Source organism: Tursiops truncatus, chromosome X (genome assembly GCF_011762595.2).
Source record: "Tursiops truncatus isolate mTurTru1 chromosome X, mTurTru1.mat.Y, whole genome shotgun sequence".
In the NCBI taxonomy this organism is placed as follows: domain Eukaryota; kingdom Metazoa; phylum Chordata; class Mammalia; order Artiodactyla; family Delphinidae; genus Tursiops; species Tursiops truncatus.
The window spans coordinates 28,623,299-28,638,075 of record NC_047055.1 but is presented as its reverse complement, the minus strand read 5'-3'; the positions used below and the strand labels follow the sequence as shown (position 1 = coordinate 28,638,075).

The 14,777-nt window shown below is 47.8% G+C and overlaps 1 protein-coding gene across 1 annotated transcript; it reads left to right on the top strand.

The window, feature by feature from the left end:
- The first annotated feature begins 720 nt into the window (after nt 1–720).
- SLC25A5 (solute carrier family 25 member 5) lies at nt 721–3,609 on the top strand. The gene is made up of 4 exons (XM_004329080.4): nt 721–903; nt 1,938–2,424; nt 2,656–2,796; nt 3,191–3,609. Exons 1-4 carry the CDS (start codon nt 793–795, stop codon nt 3,346–3,348), a joined length of 897 nt encoding a protein of 298 aa, XP_004329128.1. The 5' UTR covers nt 721–792; the 3' UTR covers nt 3,349–3,609.
- Nucleotides 3,610–14,777: the final 11,168 nt, after the last annotated feature.

Sequence of the window (14,777 nt, the reverse complement as noted above, 5' to 3'; positions counted from 1 at the left end):
GCTGTTCCCCAGTTTCCTCTAGCGTCACCCGTCAAGCTCCAGGGCAGTGCTAGGTCTAGGGTGAGGACAGTGAGGCACTTGCCTTGGTACCAAATGTAAGCGGGCGCTAAACAACTCAGTAATCAAGACGAATGATTATTTTAATGCACTATTTTAAAATATCAAAAGGAATACAAAAATCCATGATGAACAACGTTTCGAAATTTATAATAAAGACAGGCTCCCATCTTGCACTTGTAGGGTCCTGCCTCACTTGCCTCACCCTCATTCCAGCCCTGGGGCTCCAAGTAAACTTTATTTACAAAAACAGGCGACCGGCCAGAGCGCCATACTTTGTCTACACGAATCTTTCTTTAAAATATTGCATTAAATATTATTTATCTTGACTACCAAGTTTGGGAGGGGGGTGTTTGTTCTTTGGAGTCCCCTTAAATATCGCGCCTCACCCTTGACCAGGCACGTCGTGACCTCCCCTCCCTCCGCGCCCCCAGGCCTCCCCCAGGGTCCCGCGTCCGGGCCGGGTACTCTCTGGGGCCGCCCCTTCCTCGGGCCGGGTCAGGCGCTGCGGGCGAACCGGGTAGACGCGGAGGGCGGCCGGTGCCCGACTCCATGGCTCCTCCCTCCGCGCGCTGAGCCACTCAGCGGCCCCGGCACCCGCCCCCGACGCCGGCCGCCCGGGCGCCGGCCTCCCCTATATAAATCGGCCATTTGCTTCGCTCCGCCCCAGAGCCTCGGAGTCCAAGCCGGTTTCTTACTGTTCCCGCAGTCGCCCGCCTCCTCTTTCCTTCCAACATGACAGATGCCGCCGTGTCCTTCGCCAAGGACTTCCTGGCAGGTGGAGTGGCCGCGGCCATCTCCAAGACCGCCGTAGCGCCCATCGAGCGGGTCAAGCTGCTGCTGCAGGTACGTCCCGGAATCGGAGAGCCCGACCAGGAAGTGGGGGGAGGGGGTCGCGCGGGAAGCGGTGCCCCAGGGCCTGGGGAGAACGAACCCTCTGGACCAGTCCAGGGAAGTGGCAGCGTGGGAGCAGGGGTGGCCGCAGGGTCGGACCAAAAGGCAGACTTGAGGGAGATGCTTTAGTGATCTGAAGTTCAGGATCTAGGAAAGGGTCAGGGGCGGAGGGTCGGGGGAGGAAGCCCAGGGCCTGGGCATCCCGGAGGCAGCGAATTCGGATGGGACAGCCCGGGGGTGACTGGCTCCCGGGCCTTGAGGTCAAGGGCTAAGCCTGAAAGCCGGCACTGAAAAGAGGGACACCTGCCCTTACCGAAGACCTCAAGGTCGCGGCAAGGAGATAGCAGCCCCGTGGAGGCCGTGCGGCCGGTGGAGCTGCCTCACAGCCGGCCGCCGCGCTCTGACCTAGCCGGGCCGGAAGCCGGCGCAGGGAAGCGCGTGTCCCTTCTGCGTCCTCCCCCGCGCAGCCGCCGGCGCGTCCCCGCGGCCTGGCGTTCTGCGCGGCGCGCTCTCCCGCTCCGGCTCTAGAGGGCGCGCCTGCACGGGCGTAGGGGTGGTGGCCCACGGGTCACCTCCAGGAGAGGAGGGGGGCCAGAGCGGGAGGGAAGCCGCTCCGGGGACCCTGAGGCGTAGGCCACGGTCACCAAGGTGATTGCGCCCGACGTGGGCCTCGCCCTGATGCTTCTGAACCTGGGTCTGAGGTAATGACTTTTCTCCGAGGCTTAAAGGTCACGGGTCCGCTTGAGGGTGCCTCCTCCCCATCCAAAGGGATGGAGGCTTAATGCTTCTAAGGGTGCAGATCACCTCTTCCACCTGTGACAGCGTCAGAGGTTTGGGGGGCGTCCAGCCTGTGTGACATAGAAGACTAGATTTGGGGAAAGTGGGAGCCAGCTAACCTTTAAGGGTGTCTGTTGAGATGATATATTCTCGCTTTTCCCTTCTCCATGGTTATAACTCTCCCTGTTGGCCTTCTCCTTATCTGTCAGGTGCAGCATGCCAGCAAGCAAATCACTGCAGATAAGCAATACAAGGGCATCATAGACTGCGTGGTTCGTATCCCCAAGGAGCAGGGAGTCCTGTCCTTCTGGCGTGGTAACCTGGCCAATGTCATCAGATACTTCCCCACCCAGGCTCTCAACTTTGCCTTCAAAGATAAATACAAGCAGATCTTCCTGGGTGGTGTGGACAAGAGGACCCAGTTTTGGCGCTACTTCGCAGGGAATCTGGCATCAGGTGGCGCCGCCGGGGCCACATCGTTGTGTTTTGTGTACCCTCTTGACTTTGCCCGTACTCGTCTAGCAGCCGACGTGGGCAAAGCTGGAGCTGAAAGGGAATTCAGAGGCCTTGGTGACTGCCTGGTTAAGATCTACAAATCTGACGGGATTAAGGGCCTGTACCAAGGCTTTAACGTGTCTGTGCAGGGTATTATCATCTACCGAGCTGCCTACTTCGGTATCTATGACACTGCGAAGGGTAAGTTTGCTGTGTGCTTCAAAACTGTGTTCTCGTGAGATCATTTATAAGATCGTTGTGCCATCCTAATTTTCCAGGAGCCAGAGATTTCTTTGTAATTGCCGATGGAAGCCACGGTCACCCAGTACAGCCCTTTGTGTACAGATGAGATGTTGGGGATGAGGGGATGTGGCAGACAACAAGTCAGGAGGACTCTGCTTTCTGGTCAAAGTGTCTCTTTTCTATCCTCAGGAATGCTTCCAGATCCCAAGAATACGCATATCTTCATCAGCTGGATGATCGCACAGTCCGTCACAGCGGTTGCTGGGTTGACTTCCTATCCGTTTGACACAGTGCGTCGCCGCATGATGATGCAGTCAGGGCGCAAAGGAAGTAAGTTCCGCTTGAGCAGAAGACGAAGATGTGGGCATGGAGCATGGGCACAAACTAGCCGTGCCTGTCTTTGAAAATGGCAGTCTGTTGAGATCGCAGATGGGGTTGGTTGGTCTGTGTCTACTGCACAGTTGCCTTTGAGTGGGCCCTTTGGGTGCTTATGCCCAAGGGGCATCCATGGTATTAGAGGTTAAGACCAGCGGGTAGTCTACATATCCCTGTGGTTCTCTAGTCACCAGATTAAGATTTCAGTGTTGCCCACACTAATGTGTCAGTGTTGGATCTTTAAAAACTGACATTAGCTCTTAGAGGTGGGGCCCTGGTTTAGTCTAGTTAAACCTAAGGATATTTCATCAGCCTCAGGTCACCAGCTCCTTGTCTTTGTCCTTTGCAGCGGATATCATGTACACAGGCACACTTGACTGCTGGAGGAAGATTGCTCGTGACGAAGGAGCCAAAGCCTTTTTCAAGGGCGCGTGGTCCAATGTCCTCAGAGGCATGGGTGGTGCTTTTGTGCTTGTCTTGTATGATGAAATCAAGAAGTTCACATAAGTTATTTCCTAGTTTTTCTTCTTCTGTGACCAGGCATGTTGTATTATGTAACATATCTTGAGCATTCCTGACAGACTGTCGGCTGTCTATTTATCAATGGCAACTATTTACCGGTTGAAAATGGGAAGCAATAATATATACCTGACCAGTTTTCTCTTAAAGCCATTTCCATGACGATGATGGGACACAATTATGTTTTTTATTTTAGTCACTCCTGATGAAATAACAAATTTGAAGAAATAAAAAATACCTGAAATATAATTTTGTTTGTGGTTTATTTTCATGTAAAAGTACATTTTATAATTCAGTAAGTGCTGTGTTTGAGTAAAATGCTACCTGTTTAATAAATGCTACAGTATCTCCTGAGGTGAAGCGCTTTCTTCTACTTAGCGAAGAATAGCTCGGTCATGTGACCCATCAGCATTCCCAATACATTAGCAAAGTGAAATTCAGACCCAAAGCATCCAAAAAACCATTGGTCCATTGCCCGTGGACAGTCATAGCTGATGAGCTTTCTCTAAAAAGTACTATGTACCCACCTTTCCTATCTTGTGGTTATTAATCAAGAAATATAAGCTGAACTGTTCACTTTAGAATGGTGGTTCTATGAATTTCACCTCATTTCAACAGAAGTATTGTAAAATATAAGGTGGTAACAGCTAGCAACTTTTGTCCAGTTGCCTTCCCTCATCTATCTTCACCTGTCTCAAGTCATTTTAATTTAATCCTGTTCAAGCAGAGGATTAGAGCTGGCACAGTTACCCGGTGCTGAGATGGCAGTGCTGTTAACGATTATGGAGAGAGCTGCCACGACCTCAAAACTCATTTTACAAAGAGAAAAGGGAGCATCTGCATCTTGCCTAACATGAAAATAAGCCTAGTCGATGGAGGACATTTGTTTTTTTTGGATAAACCCTTACTTGGGATCCACGTGAGAGTGTCTGCAATTTCTGTAGCTCTTGATAAGGCCTCAGAAATCCAGTGGATCTTACCTGTAACACGAGATTTGTATGAAGAATAAAGCACCGTGGCTGTCAAGCCACAACATTTCAAAGTAGAAAGTGATAGGATCGGTGGTCCATGTGCACAGGTAAAACATTCCTGAGGAACATCTCGCACGCTGGCATGTTTAAGTGCCACTCACAGACGGGGTCTGCATCACAGGCGTTGGTGCCCAGGGGATCGTAGAGTTTGTTATGTGTCCCCCGGCCAAGCACCTTAATTGTAGTATAGGTTAGTTGTTGCGAACTCTTCACAATGTATACATATCGAATCGTCAAGTTGTATACCTTAAATATATAGTGTTTACGTGTAAAAGGTGTGGTAATAAAGTTGTTAGAAAAACCCAGGACTCTACTGGCATCAGGCCTGGATTCTGCCACTTGCTCTGCTGTTGGGTAAGTTATTTAATTTCTCTCAGCCCCAGTTTTCCTCATCTATAAAATGAGAATAATAATGCCTGCCTCCGAGGGTTGTTTCAAGGATTAAAGAATTTATGCAAAGCATAATTTATGCAAAGCATAATTTATGCAAAGCATCTACATAATAAACACTGTAAATGGTAACTGTGATAATCATTACGAGACAGTTAAGATTTCAGGGACTCCAGAATCGGAAGTACCTGGATTTGAATCCTGGCTCTGCTGCTTATTTAGCTGTATGGCCTTGGGCGAGTCACTTATCCTGGGTCTCAGTTTCCTCATCTGTAAAGTGGAGATTTAATAGTGCTAGCCATATTTCCTAGGGGTGTTGGGAGTGAGGGTTAAGTAACGTAAAGCGTGTAGAGCAATCAATATGGCGCCCGGCATCTAGTAAGCACTCATGTGACTTTTTCATAATCAGACATCCATTTTGTTGAATGAAGATATGCCCAAGCAGAGAACTACTTAAAAATGAATTCAAATCCACTTTTCTTTCTCTGCGACAGCCTACACGTACTATTTTTTGCAGAATTTATATAAAATAAACTTCAGCTTAGGTCTTTTTCAGAGAATTTGTTCCTGAAAGGGGATAAGAGGCTCTCCACTTAGGGCTGCAAACCACAATACAAGAGAACCCAAGCCCCCTTTATGGTTATTACAATAGATGTGGACTCACTGAGCTGGCAGCTATTAAAATAAACCTAGGACCGAGCATTAATGATCAGAAAGAAAGAAGTGGCGCTTCCTACAATTGGGTGGCTGACAGATGAGGTGTTTTTTTTCCTCTCTTTCTATTCTTGTTGTTCAATGATTTTTGAAATTTAATTTAAAGACAAAGTGGTTTTAATCTCTCCAAGCTGTGCAGGATAGTGCTATAGAATTCATTATGTCCATTATGCTCATGCGAACATTGATGGTACACAATCTTAGCAACCCCCTAATTTATGCCGTTGTTTTGTTACTATTCAAAGCCTAACAGCATCCGTGAAGCCTGATTCCAGGTGAGAGAGCCAGAATACAGGTCAGCTCGCACACAGCCGTGCTCCCCATTCCAGGGGCCACTCCGCCCAGTCACTGAAGGCAGTGTGCTCCGGGTGCTCCAACCGCTGGAGAAAGAAACCAGGGGTGTCTCCCCACAGGGGCAGTTGTCGTGGATGGTAAGTCATTTAAGCCATTATTTTTGTATTAAAAGAGATGCGGATATGTTAGAGAGTCTATTGCACAATTTGAATGTGTTTTAAAGGGGCAAAGAGAGTTCTTGTGTATAGAGGACCATTTCTGGCACTGCCCTCAGACCCCAGGGGGAAACCTTTCAGCCTTCTCTGCCATTATGGACACTTCAGTAGAAAAAATCTTAAAGTATTGCTGTACCGGATGCTAGGTTTTCAAGTGTCCGTGTTCCTGTGGTAAATTGCATTTCTCCTGTGAAGTTTGTGAGCATAGTATTTCTAATTTGTTTTTTAGGTTTTCAACACAGTATCTGTACATGGTCATCAAAGTTGAACAGTAAAAAAAAGATATGAAATGAAAAGCAAACATTTCCCTGTCCTCCCTCTCCCATCCCTAATCCCCCTCTTCAAAAGTAACCATTATGAACAGTTTCTTGTCTATCCATCCAAAAAAAAATGTAATGCATCTTGTTGTAAGAGTAGCTGATTTGTTTTTATCTGAATCATATTCTGACTGCTTGGATTCAAAATGGCATGATTCGTTTAGACCGGTGTCAGACTGTGGGCATCAGGACTCACAGACGCTGTCAGAGGCAGGAGGGTAGGGAAAGGGTAGCTTCTGGACTCTGAGCAAGGATTTCTAAGTGTGACCCTTTATTAAAACCTTAAAAGGAAGCCAGTACTTTCCTTTGCGCTTTTAGCTTTGGTCGCTGAGTGACCCGGGGGCAAGTCACTTTTCACATCACAACCTTAATTTCTCCTCTAAAGTCCTTCCAGTTTAGATGTTCTCTGGGTCCATCATTTTTACATAAAGCAGAATCTGAGAAAGGACTGGGATTAGGTGATTGAATCCTTCCAGAGAACATTTTAAAATATCTAACACAGTCGTTAAGTGCATAGTCTCTGACTCAGAACAGTCATTTGCAGACTGTGTGGGTGGGTTGGCGTTGGCAAATAAAATTACGAATGTAAAGATTTACATTAATTTCAGGACCAAGAAGCTGAGAAACAAAATTACAGCTCAGAGTTTGGGTCAAAGGTGGTCTGATTTACCTCAAAATAATTAACTTCGGTCTTTTCAGAGCCTCATTTTGTTATGTGTAATGTGCACTTCGGTATGCAGGTGGACATTTATTGGAACAACAAATATTGGATGTTACAATTTCTGGACACACACAAAAATGCCTTGCGGTCCACTCAAAATGTTTGGAGGAGCTTGCCCATCATTTCAGCCATTTGCTTTAAGTGCAGGTGAACAAGTTCAGATGCATGGTGTTCTTCTTAGCCAAAGGCTTAAAAGAGCCTTTGGTATCCCGGCAACAAATATAAACAATGTTCAAGTGACAGACTGGGCAGTATTTTCACTGTTCCCTCTTCGGAGACACAACTGAGTGACATGAAAAGAGTATTAATCCATGGTTTTTCCATGACTGTCAGTCGAAGAGGGGTCTCATTTTGATGGTGAGCGTCCATCCTGGGATTTCATTTCCTTGTGTGACTTTTGTAATGCAGGGAGGAAATTTAGCACTGTTGAGATTTAAGGGAACTTGTGGGATCTAATCTCCCAACATGTTTCACCGTCTCTAATGTTTTCACTCCCACAGCGGAGATAGTTGTGGCCATAAAGACATAACCAGGGCAAAGTCTGTGCTAGACCACTCTTGACAGATCAACTTCCGAGGGCCTCGTGTTTGGGAGTGAAAAGGGCAAGTCTTCCGTCTAAACGAGCTTCCAATGCCCTGCTGGGTGAGGAGCAAATGTACTCTCTCATGGCAGAGAGAGACATGCCGCGAACCTAACGATGCTTCAGCCTCGGAGCCGCCCCCTCGCACGGGCCCCTTTCCCGCCCTGGGAGGCACCGTGGCAATATATTCATTTGGCCATCTGGTTTTGTAAAATGTTCAAAAGATATGTTTGTGTTTTTTAAAAGAGGGCACCCAGATTATATATAACTATATAAACTGATATCCCCACAAAACCTGCTCCTGCTGATGGAACTGGAATAGATAAAGGAATTTGGAGGCAGCCCTGTGCATCAGGCAGAGGCGTCACCCAGGTCTGGGACTTCCTTGTCACCTGGGCTCCCCACTGCTCCCCATCTTCCCACTCAGGACTCGCTCATGAGACTCTTTTGGACTAGAGGTCTCATTTTCAAATACCAAACTTTCTCACTTGACAGCTGTGCAATTTTTTTTTTTTTTTTTTGGCCTTACCACTCAGCATGCAGGATCTTAGTTCCCCGACCAGGGATCGAACCCGTGCCCCCTGCAGTAGAAGCACAGACTCCTAACCACTGGACTTCCAGGGACTTCCCGACAGCTATCCAATTTTTACTTAACTGCTTTGTGCCTCAGTTTCCCCATCTGCCATTCGTGGATAACAACAGTACCTACCTCATAGGAATAGTGTGAAGATTAGCAAGGTTAATATGTGTAAAGTTCTTAGAACAATGTGGGCACCCGCTTTACACAGTTTTGCTATTATTATGACTGTTATTGTTTTATTGGAATTCTTTAAATGATTTTTGTTTCATTCATGGGAGACTGATGTAATGGATTTATCCCTGACCTACAGATTTCTGAAACAGTCTCAAGAAAATGCCACATGTCCTATAGACAGTGAATCACACACACACACACACACACACACGAACAAAGCAAAGGTTGTAAAGAAAGAAAAGGACACTTGGAGTGGACTGAGTAGAAACGTGGTTATAGTGGTAATCCTGAACTCTAAGTTAGAGCACTTATTTTACAACACTGACTATTCAAGGGAGCAAAGGCCAAAAATAAATCCATCCTGCCTCATACCCAGACCCCACTGCCCTGCTGGCCCAGGGGCACTATGGGATCACCGGGGTTCCCTTTGCTCTTGTAGTATTTCAAGGAATCCATGAGGTCCCGGCCTGATTACCCAAGTCTATGATGTGACTCCCTAGGGAAAGAAGCTGCTGGGGAGAGGCAACACACCAAGACCTTTGGAAGCAAAAGGTATCCTTTCACTTTTGCAATTAAGTTCAGGAATCAGGAGTGCCTTTGTTACAAAAATTGAGCCTTGTAGTGGGCTTACCCTAGAAGTGAAGGTCAGGGGGTAAAAGTGCTTGCACTTCTGGGTAAAAGCATGCTGTTTGCCAATTAGGATTTAAAAGCTGCGAGTTTGGCCATTGAAATTGTAATCCCACTTCAGCTCCATGTTTCTCTGTCTGTCTTGGGTCACATCACACCTCATCATGGGTTAGTGCCTCATTTTGTCCGCCAGGAAGATTGGGAATCAACTTTTCTTGTTTGGGTTACAATACCATTTGGTTTCTTTTTTAAAAAATTTGTATTGAAATGTAGTTGATTTACAATGTTCTGTTAGTTTCAGGTGTACAGTAAACTGATTCAGTTATACACACACACATATATAAATATTTTTACAGAATCAGATACAATATCATTTCTTAAGTCTTCTACCGAGGACTGTGGCCCTTTTCAGAACTTCTAGATCTAGACATATTGGATTGTTAAGCCTGCTTCTGCTGATTAAACAATCGATACAACCAAATACCGTGATTTCTCTAAAACTACAGAATCAGGATCATAGCTAATTATTTTGACCTCCTATATGCTAATGTTGTGCCAAGCACTTTGCATGGATTAACTCTCCTGGCCCTCTCAGCAGCCCTGAGAGGTAGGTATTGTTATTAGCTCCATTTTACAGCTGATGAAACTGAGGCTTAAAGAGGTGAGGTAACTACTCTGAGCTGTCCTTGGCTTTCAAAGAGAACTTCAAGGCTATCCTGTCCAACTACTTATTTTCAGTCATGAAATATATTAAAATATGAAAGCTGGCTAGTTTCAACAACAGACAAAATCCACCTGACAAATATTCAATTAAATAGAAATTGTAATAACCAAAGCACTGTTTACAGAGTTCATTTTTAGAGTATGGGTTATTTACTCTTCCAGCCAATTTAACAATTATTGTTTAAGAATAATTACTTGAACCTAAAGCTACATTTGATTTTATTCAAGTTTCCCAAGCTTTTCAGGACAGACCCTCCTTTTAAATTTATTTATTTTATTTATTTCATTTTTGGCTGTGTTGGGTCTTCGTTGCTGTGCACGGGCTTTCTCTAGTTGCGGCGAGCGGGGGCTACTCTTTGTGGGGTGCGCGGGCTGCTCTTGTTGCGGAGCACAGGCTCTAGGCGCGCAGGCTTTAGTAGTTGTTGCACACGGGCTCAGTAGTTGTGGCACATAAGCTCAGTGGTTGTGGCTCATGGGCTTAGTCGCTCCATGGCACGTGGGATCTTCCCGGATCAGGGCTCAAACCCATGTCGCCTGCACTGGCAGGCGGATTCTTAACCACTGCGCCACCAGAGAAGCCCCCAGACCCTCCTTTTAAAAGGAGGCACTGAGCAAGCGCCCGTCTAATGTTATTTGCCTGAGGCTGGGGTTATTGGGTTATTGAGCCATTGGGTAAGGCCCAACCTAACTAACACAACCACATGACCACGTGGTGTTTGGCGCCCCCTCACCTCTTGCCAGGGTTAGGGGTTGGGAGGGGGCGTCTCAGCAAAATGCTGACACCCGGGCGTTGGTCTATTTTAGCTGATTGCACCAGCTATGGAGAGACAATAACTTGTGCCTCTTGTCCTGCTACTTCCACTCATGCTCCAAAGTCCCAAACCAAGCTGCTTGCCATTCCCTCACCAGGCATTCACGTTCATATTTCTGAGCTTTGCTGTACTATTATGTGGACTACAGAAAAACGCTCAACCTAAAAGTCGTGAGTTATGTTTTATTCGGGGACCTTACTGAGGACTGCACCCGGGGAGACTGCCTCTCAGACAGCTTAGAGAGCTCTGAGGAGCTGTTCCAAAGAGGCAAGGGAGGGGCCAGGATATATAGGAGTTTTTGCAGGAAAAAAAAAATGTGGTTGAACATCAAAAGATTACTGCTAATTACAAAAACAGGCACCTCAGGTTAATGATTTTAGCACTTTTCTGTGTATGTGAAGATGCAAGAATCTGGGCTCATTGAAATCATTCCTTAGATATGCATCTTAACTATCTGTAGCCAGTATCCCGTTTTTCTCCTTTCTGAATTCCCCTCAGGGCGCGCCGTGTTGGGCTGGGGGTGCAGCTGCAGTGGCCCCTGGCCTGATGGCAGGCAACATTCTTTGTTTACTGAAATGGCAGGCGGTTTTGTCCGCAGTTACCCGCCCTCTGCCCCGCCCCACCTGCCCTTCTCTACCTCTCTGTCAAGGCACGGTCCTTCAGGACCCAGTTGCCATCACGCCTTTTTCTGCAAGCCTTCCCAGACTCCACTAGCCAGTGGTCGCTGCCCTTTCCTTTGAACTGCTAAAGTAGTCTATTTATGTCAGCTCCATGAGCCAAGGAATTTTGTCTGTTCAATTCATGGTTGTACCCCCAGTGCCTAGAACAGTGCCCGGCACGTAGTAGTTGTTCAAGAAATTATTAAGCAAATGAATTATAATGTTTGTGTCATTGTATGATGACTAAGTATTTACTTGTCTGTCTCCATTAGGGGCTATGTCTCGTTCCTCTTTACATTCCTAACATGGAGCAGAGAACTTAACACATAGCGGATGTGTGGTAAATGTCCATTGGAGGGAGAAATGAATGAGAGGATGAATGAATGAACATGTAAACTGTGCTCCCTCAGGAGTGAATACTGGCTGGATCCAGCATCTTGTTCCCTGGGAACGACTCTGCAGTAATAAATTGCACAGGGCCTTCTTGATTGGCATCTATTGTTTGCCCAGCTCCTGGCCTTGGAGGGAGGCTCTGGATATAGCAGGGGTTTGGAAATCACTGGGTTCCCACACTGCTGCTATATTGTCCATGCTAGAGCCACGGTCTTAGAAACTCCCCTCCCCAAATCTGTGTGAAAAATAGGTACGACTCCACAGCAAGTCCTCCTAGCAACCTGTGGACATAATGCTGCCTATTCAATCACGAACCCCAAACACGGATCCCTCCATATAGTAAGTGCTTGATGAGTATCTGGTTGTGATGGTGACAATGCTGAACACTGACTGTCACACAAGATGACTCAGGCCACTGCAAGGGGAGAGGAATAGGCATGTTACTGGGGCACCTGAGGACGCTGCCATCAGAGCTGTACCGACTGCACACCCACGTGACTTATTAGGGCTGATTAGGCCAGACATACTCCTGTGCCTGGGCCTGATGTTCCCAGCCTCTAAGACAGACCCAGCCACAGAAAGCCGATGAGAACCCTAGAGTGAATGTGACCCTCTTTGATCTGCTCTGAAGGCAAGTGGGTTTGCTCTCTCTTGAAGGTGGGTGGGAAGCCCCCAGGGATTTGCTCTGTTACTGCTCACCCATTGTCATTTCTAGAGCTTTTTATTGTGGGCCAGACAGTCTTCTAATTGTGTATGGATTCTGTCATTTAATCCTTTCAGCTGCTTTATGATGCAGGTGCTATGATTACCATTTTCCAGATGTGGATAACTGAGGCAAGCCATATATATATATATATATATATATATATATATATAGCACCTGCAGCTGAAAACCCTTAAAGCAGAGCCCCCCCCCCCCGCCCCACTTAAGAGAGGACCAGGAAGCACTGCAGGATTATGTGGTTCCTGGAAAATGACCAGGGACATCCGATGAAGGAGAGTGGTCTGCAGCATCAGGAGAGGCCTTGGTGTAGTGGTTAGAAGATGGCTCTGCCTCTTTCCAGCTGTGAGGCCAGGCGGTGGACAAGGTGCTGAGTTCTCAGTGCTTCAGCTTGCTCAGCTGTAAAATGGGGTCAAAAAGAGCACTGTAGTGCGGATTAAATGAGTCAGTACTTGCGAGGCGCATGGAACAGAGCTTGGCACAGAGTACGTGCTTAAGTGTTAAATGACGGCCGGGCTCTCTGGAGACCGCCAGCCTCGTCCCTTGAGGTGCTGGTTTTTTCAAGGGAAACGTTGTAGGGGGCGCTCTCGGCATGTTAGCTACGATAGTCTTTGCTGCGGACGGGGAGTGGGGGAGGAGTAGCAGAGGGAGATGTCCCCTCCCGCCACGGGGGCGACTGAAAGCAGCTACCTAGGAGAGAGGAGGGCCGGGCACACCCTGAGGGGAAAACGCAGCTGCTGTGGGCATGATGGCGACTGAAAGCCGCTGGAAGCGCAAGGCTGGATGAGAGATACGGGCTAGGAGACCCGCCGCGCAGCCGCCGCCGTCGCCGCCGCCAATGGCAAACTCGCCTCGCCGGGCTCAGCCGCCTCCTCGCAGCTGCCTGCAGAGGGCGCGCTGCTTCTCTGCTCGGCCCGGCGCTGCTGCCCGGCGGCTGCGAGTGCGGCGCCCTAAACGCAGGCAGCTCTCCAACCATCTCGGGCCAACCCACCTCCTCCAAGAAGCCTGCCCTGACCACTTCGACCACAGTCTTCCTCCCCTTATCCCCTAAAGCATCATCCGCGCTTGCATAATTTAGAACTCGGATATGTGATGGCTGGTTCGCTGTGTCGGATGTATTGGGAAGTTTTGGCTTCACAACATACCATACCTTGTATTTCTACCCCGCACCACACGCGGCCCCTGGCGCACCGGTAGCCACATAGCGAGTGCCCAGCGAACACTTGACTCGCCTCTACGAGGTCCCGCTGTAATGACTCCCCAGGGAGACTCTCGGGGTCCCTGATGTCTGCCAACAGAGCCCAGGGTTGGCAGAAGGGGCGCCTAGCGGGATGCCTGCATGGCCTCCCTTGACACCTGAGCCTTCACGAACCGGGTGGGACTGATATAGCCCACCTCCAGAGGCAGTGCCTTGTGCAGAGGAAACCTGTCTGCAGGGAAGCCCACGGATATGGAAACATTTGCCAAGCCCGGGCTTCAGGGCAGAGTCCTGTGCTGGGCACCCAGGACACAGAGATATAAACAAGGTCCTTGCCCTCATGGGAGGCAGAGTGGAAAAATGGAAACGAGATGGAGAGTCAGAAAATTCCCACGTGCTAGCTGCGTGACCTTGGGCACATCGTGTCGCCTCTCTGAGTCTCAGTGTCTTCATACGTATCTCTAAGAGGGTCTGGAGTGGGGTGGAGTAGGGGTGATCAACATCTACTGTAGCCAGACCTATAATTTTTCCACTTTCATGAGGAGAATATATTTGTTTACTGAGAAATTTATATTATATTTTTAAGTCAAAAAAATTAAGTGGAAGTGGTAGCGTTTTGTGACAATCAAATGATAAAATATTTATGAAAGCTTTTCGTTAAATTGAAGAGGCTCCACAAAGGTTCATCACTTTTTCCACTGCTAAAAATACATAGTAGGCACTCGGGTAAATGCTTCTTGAGGAGGATGAAAATGTTTCCCAGGTGATGAGGTGAACAGTTAACTCAAGGTTACAAGATCCATACATAAACATGGAAGTTAAGGATACAAGAAGGTCTGGCATGTGCCAAATGACTTGTCCAGACACTTGAGTTATCCTGATGGTAAGTGTCGAATGAATGACTCCAGAAATCACTGTGGGTAGATGGTCAGGGGAGGCTCCACCACGGGCACAAGTCTCGGGATCAGCCTTGAGGACTGGATTGGATTTTGGTAAAGAAACAGAGGGAAGACCATCTAGGCAGAGGAATGGTCTGTAAAGGTGCGAGGCAGGAAGGAATGAGTGGTTGGAAACTGCCAGTGCCAGCAGGTAGTTTTTTGCTATCGTATCCAGTCCTTGGCGTGTAGTAGGCTCTCAATAAGTATTTGTGGAGGGGAGGAAGGAAGGGAGGGGGGAGGGAGGGAGGAGAGAAAGGGAGGGAGGGAGATGAATTAATTTGGCCAAGTTGAGACCAAAGCTTCCCATGAATCACGAGTCAGGACAAGCAG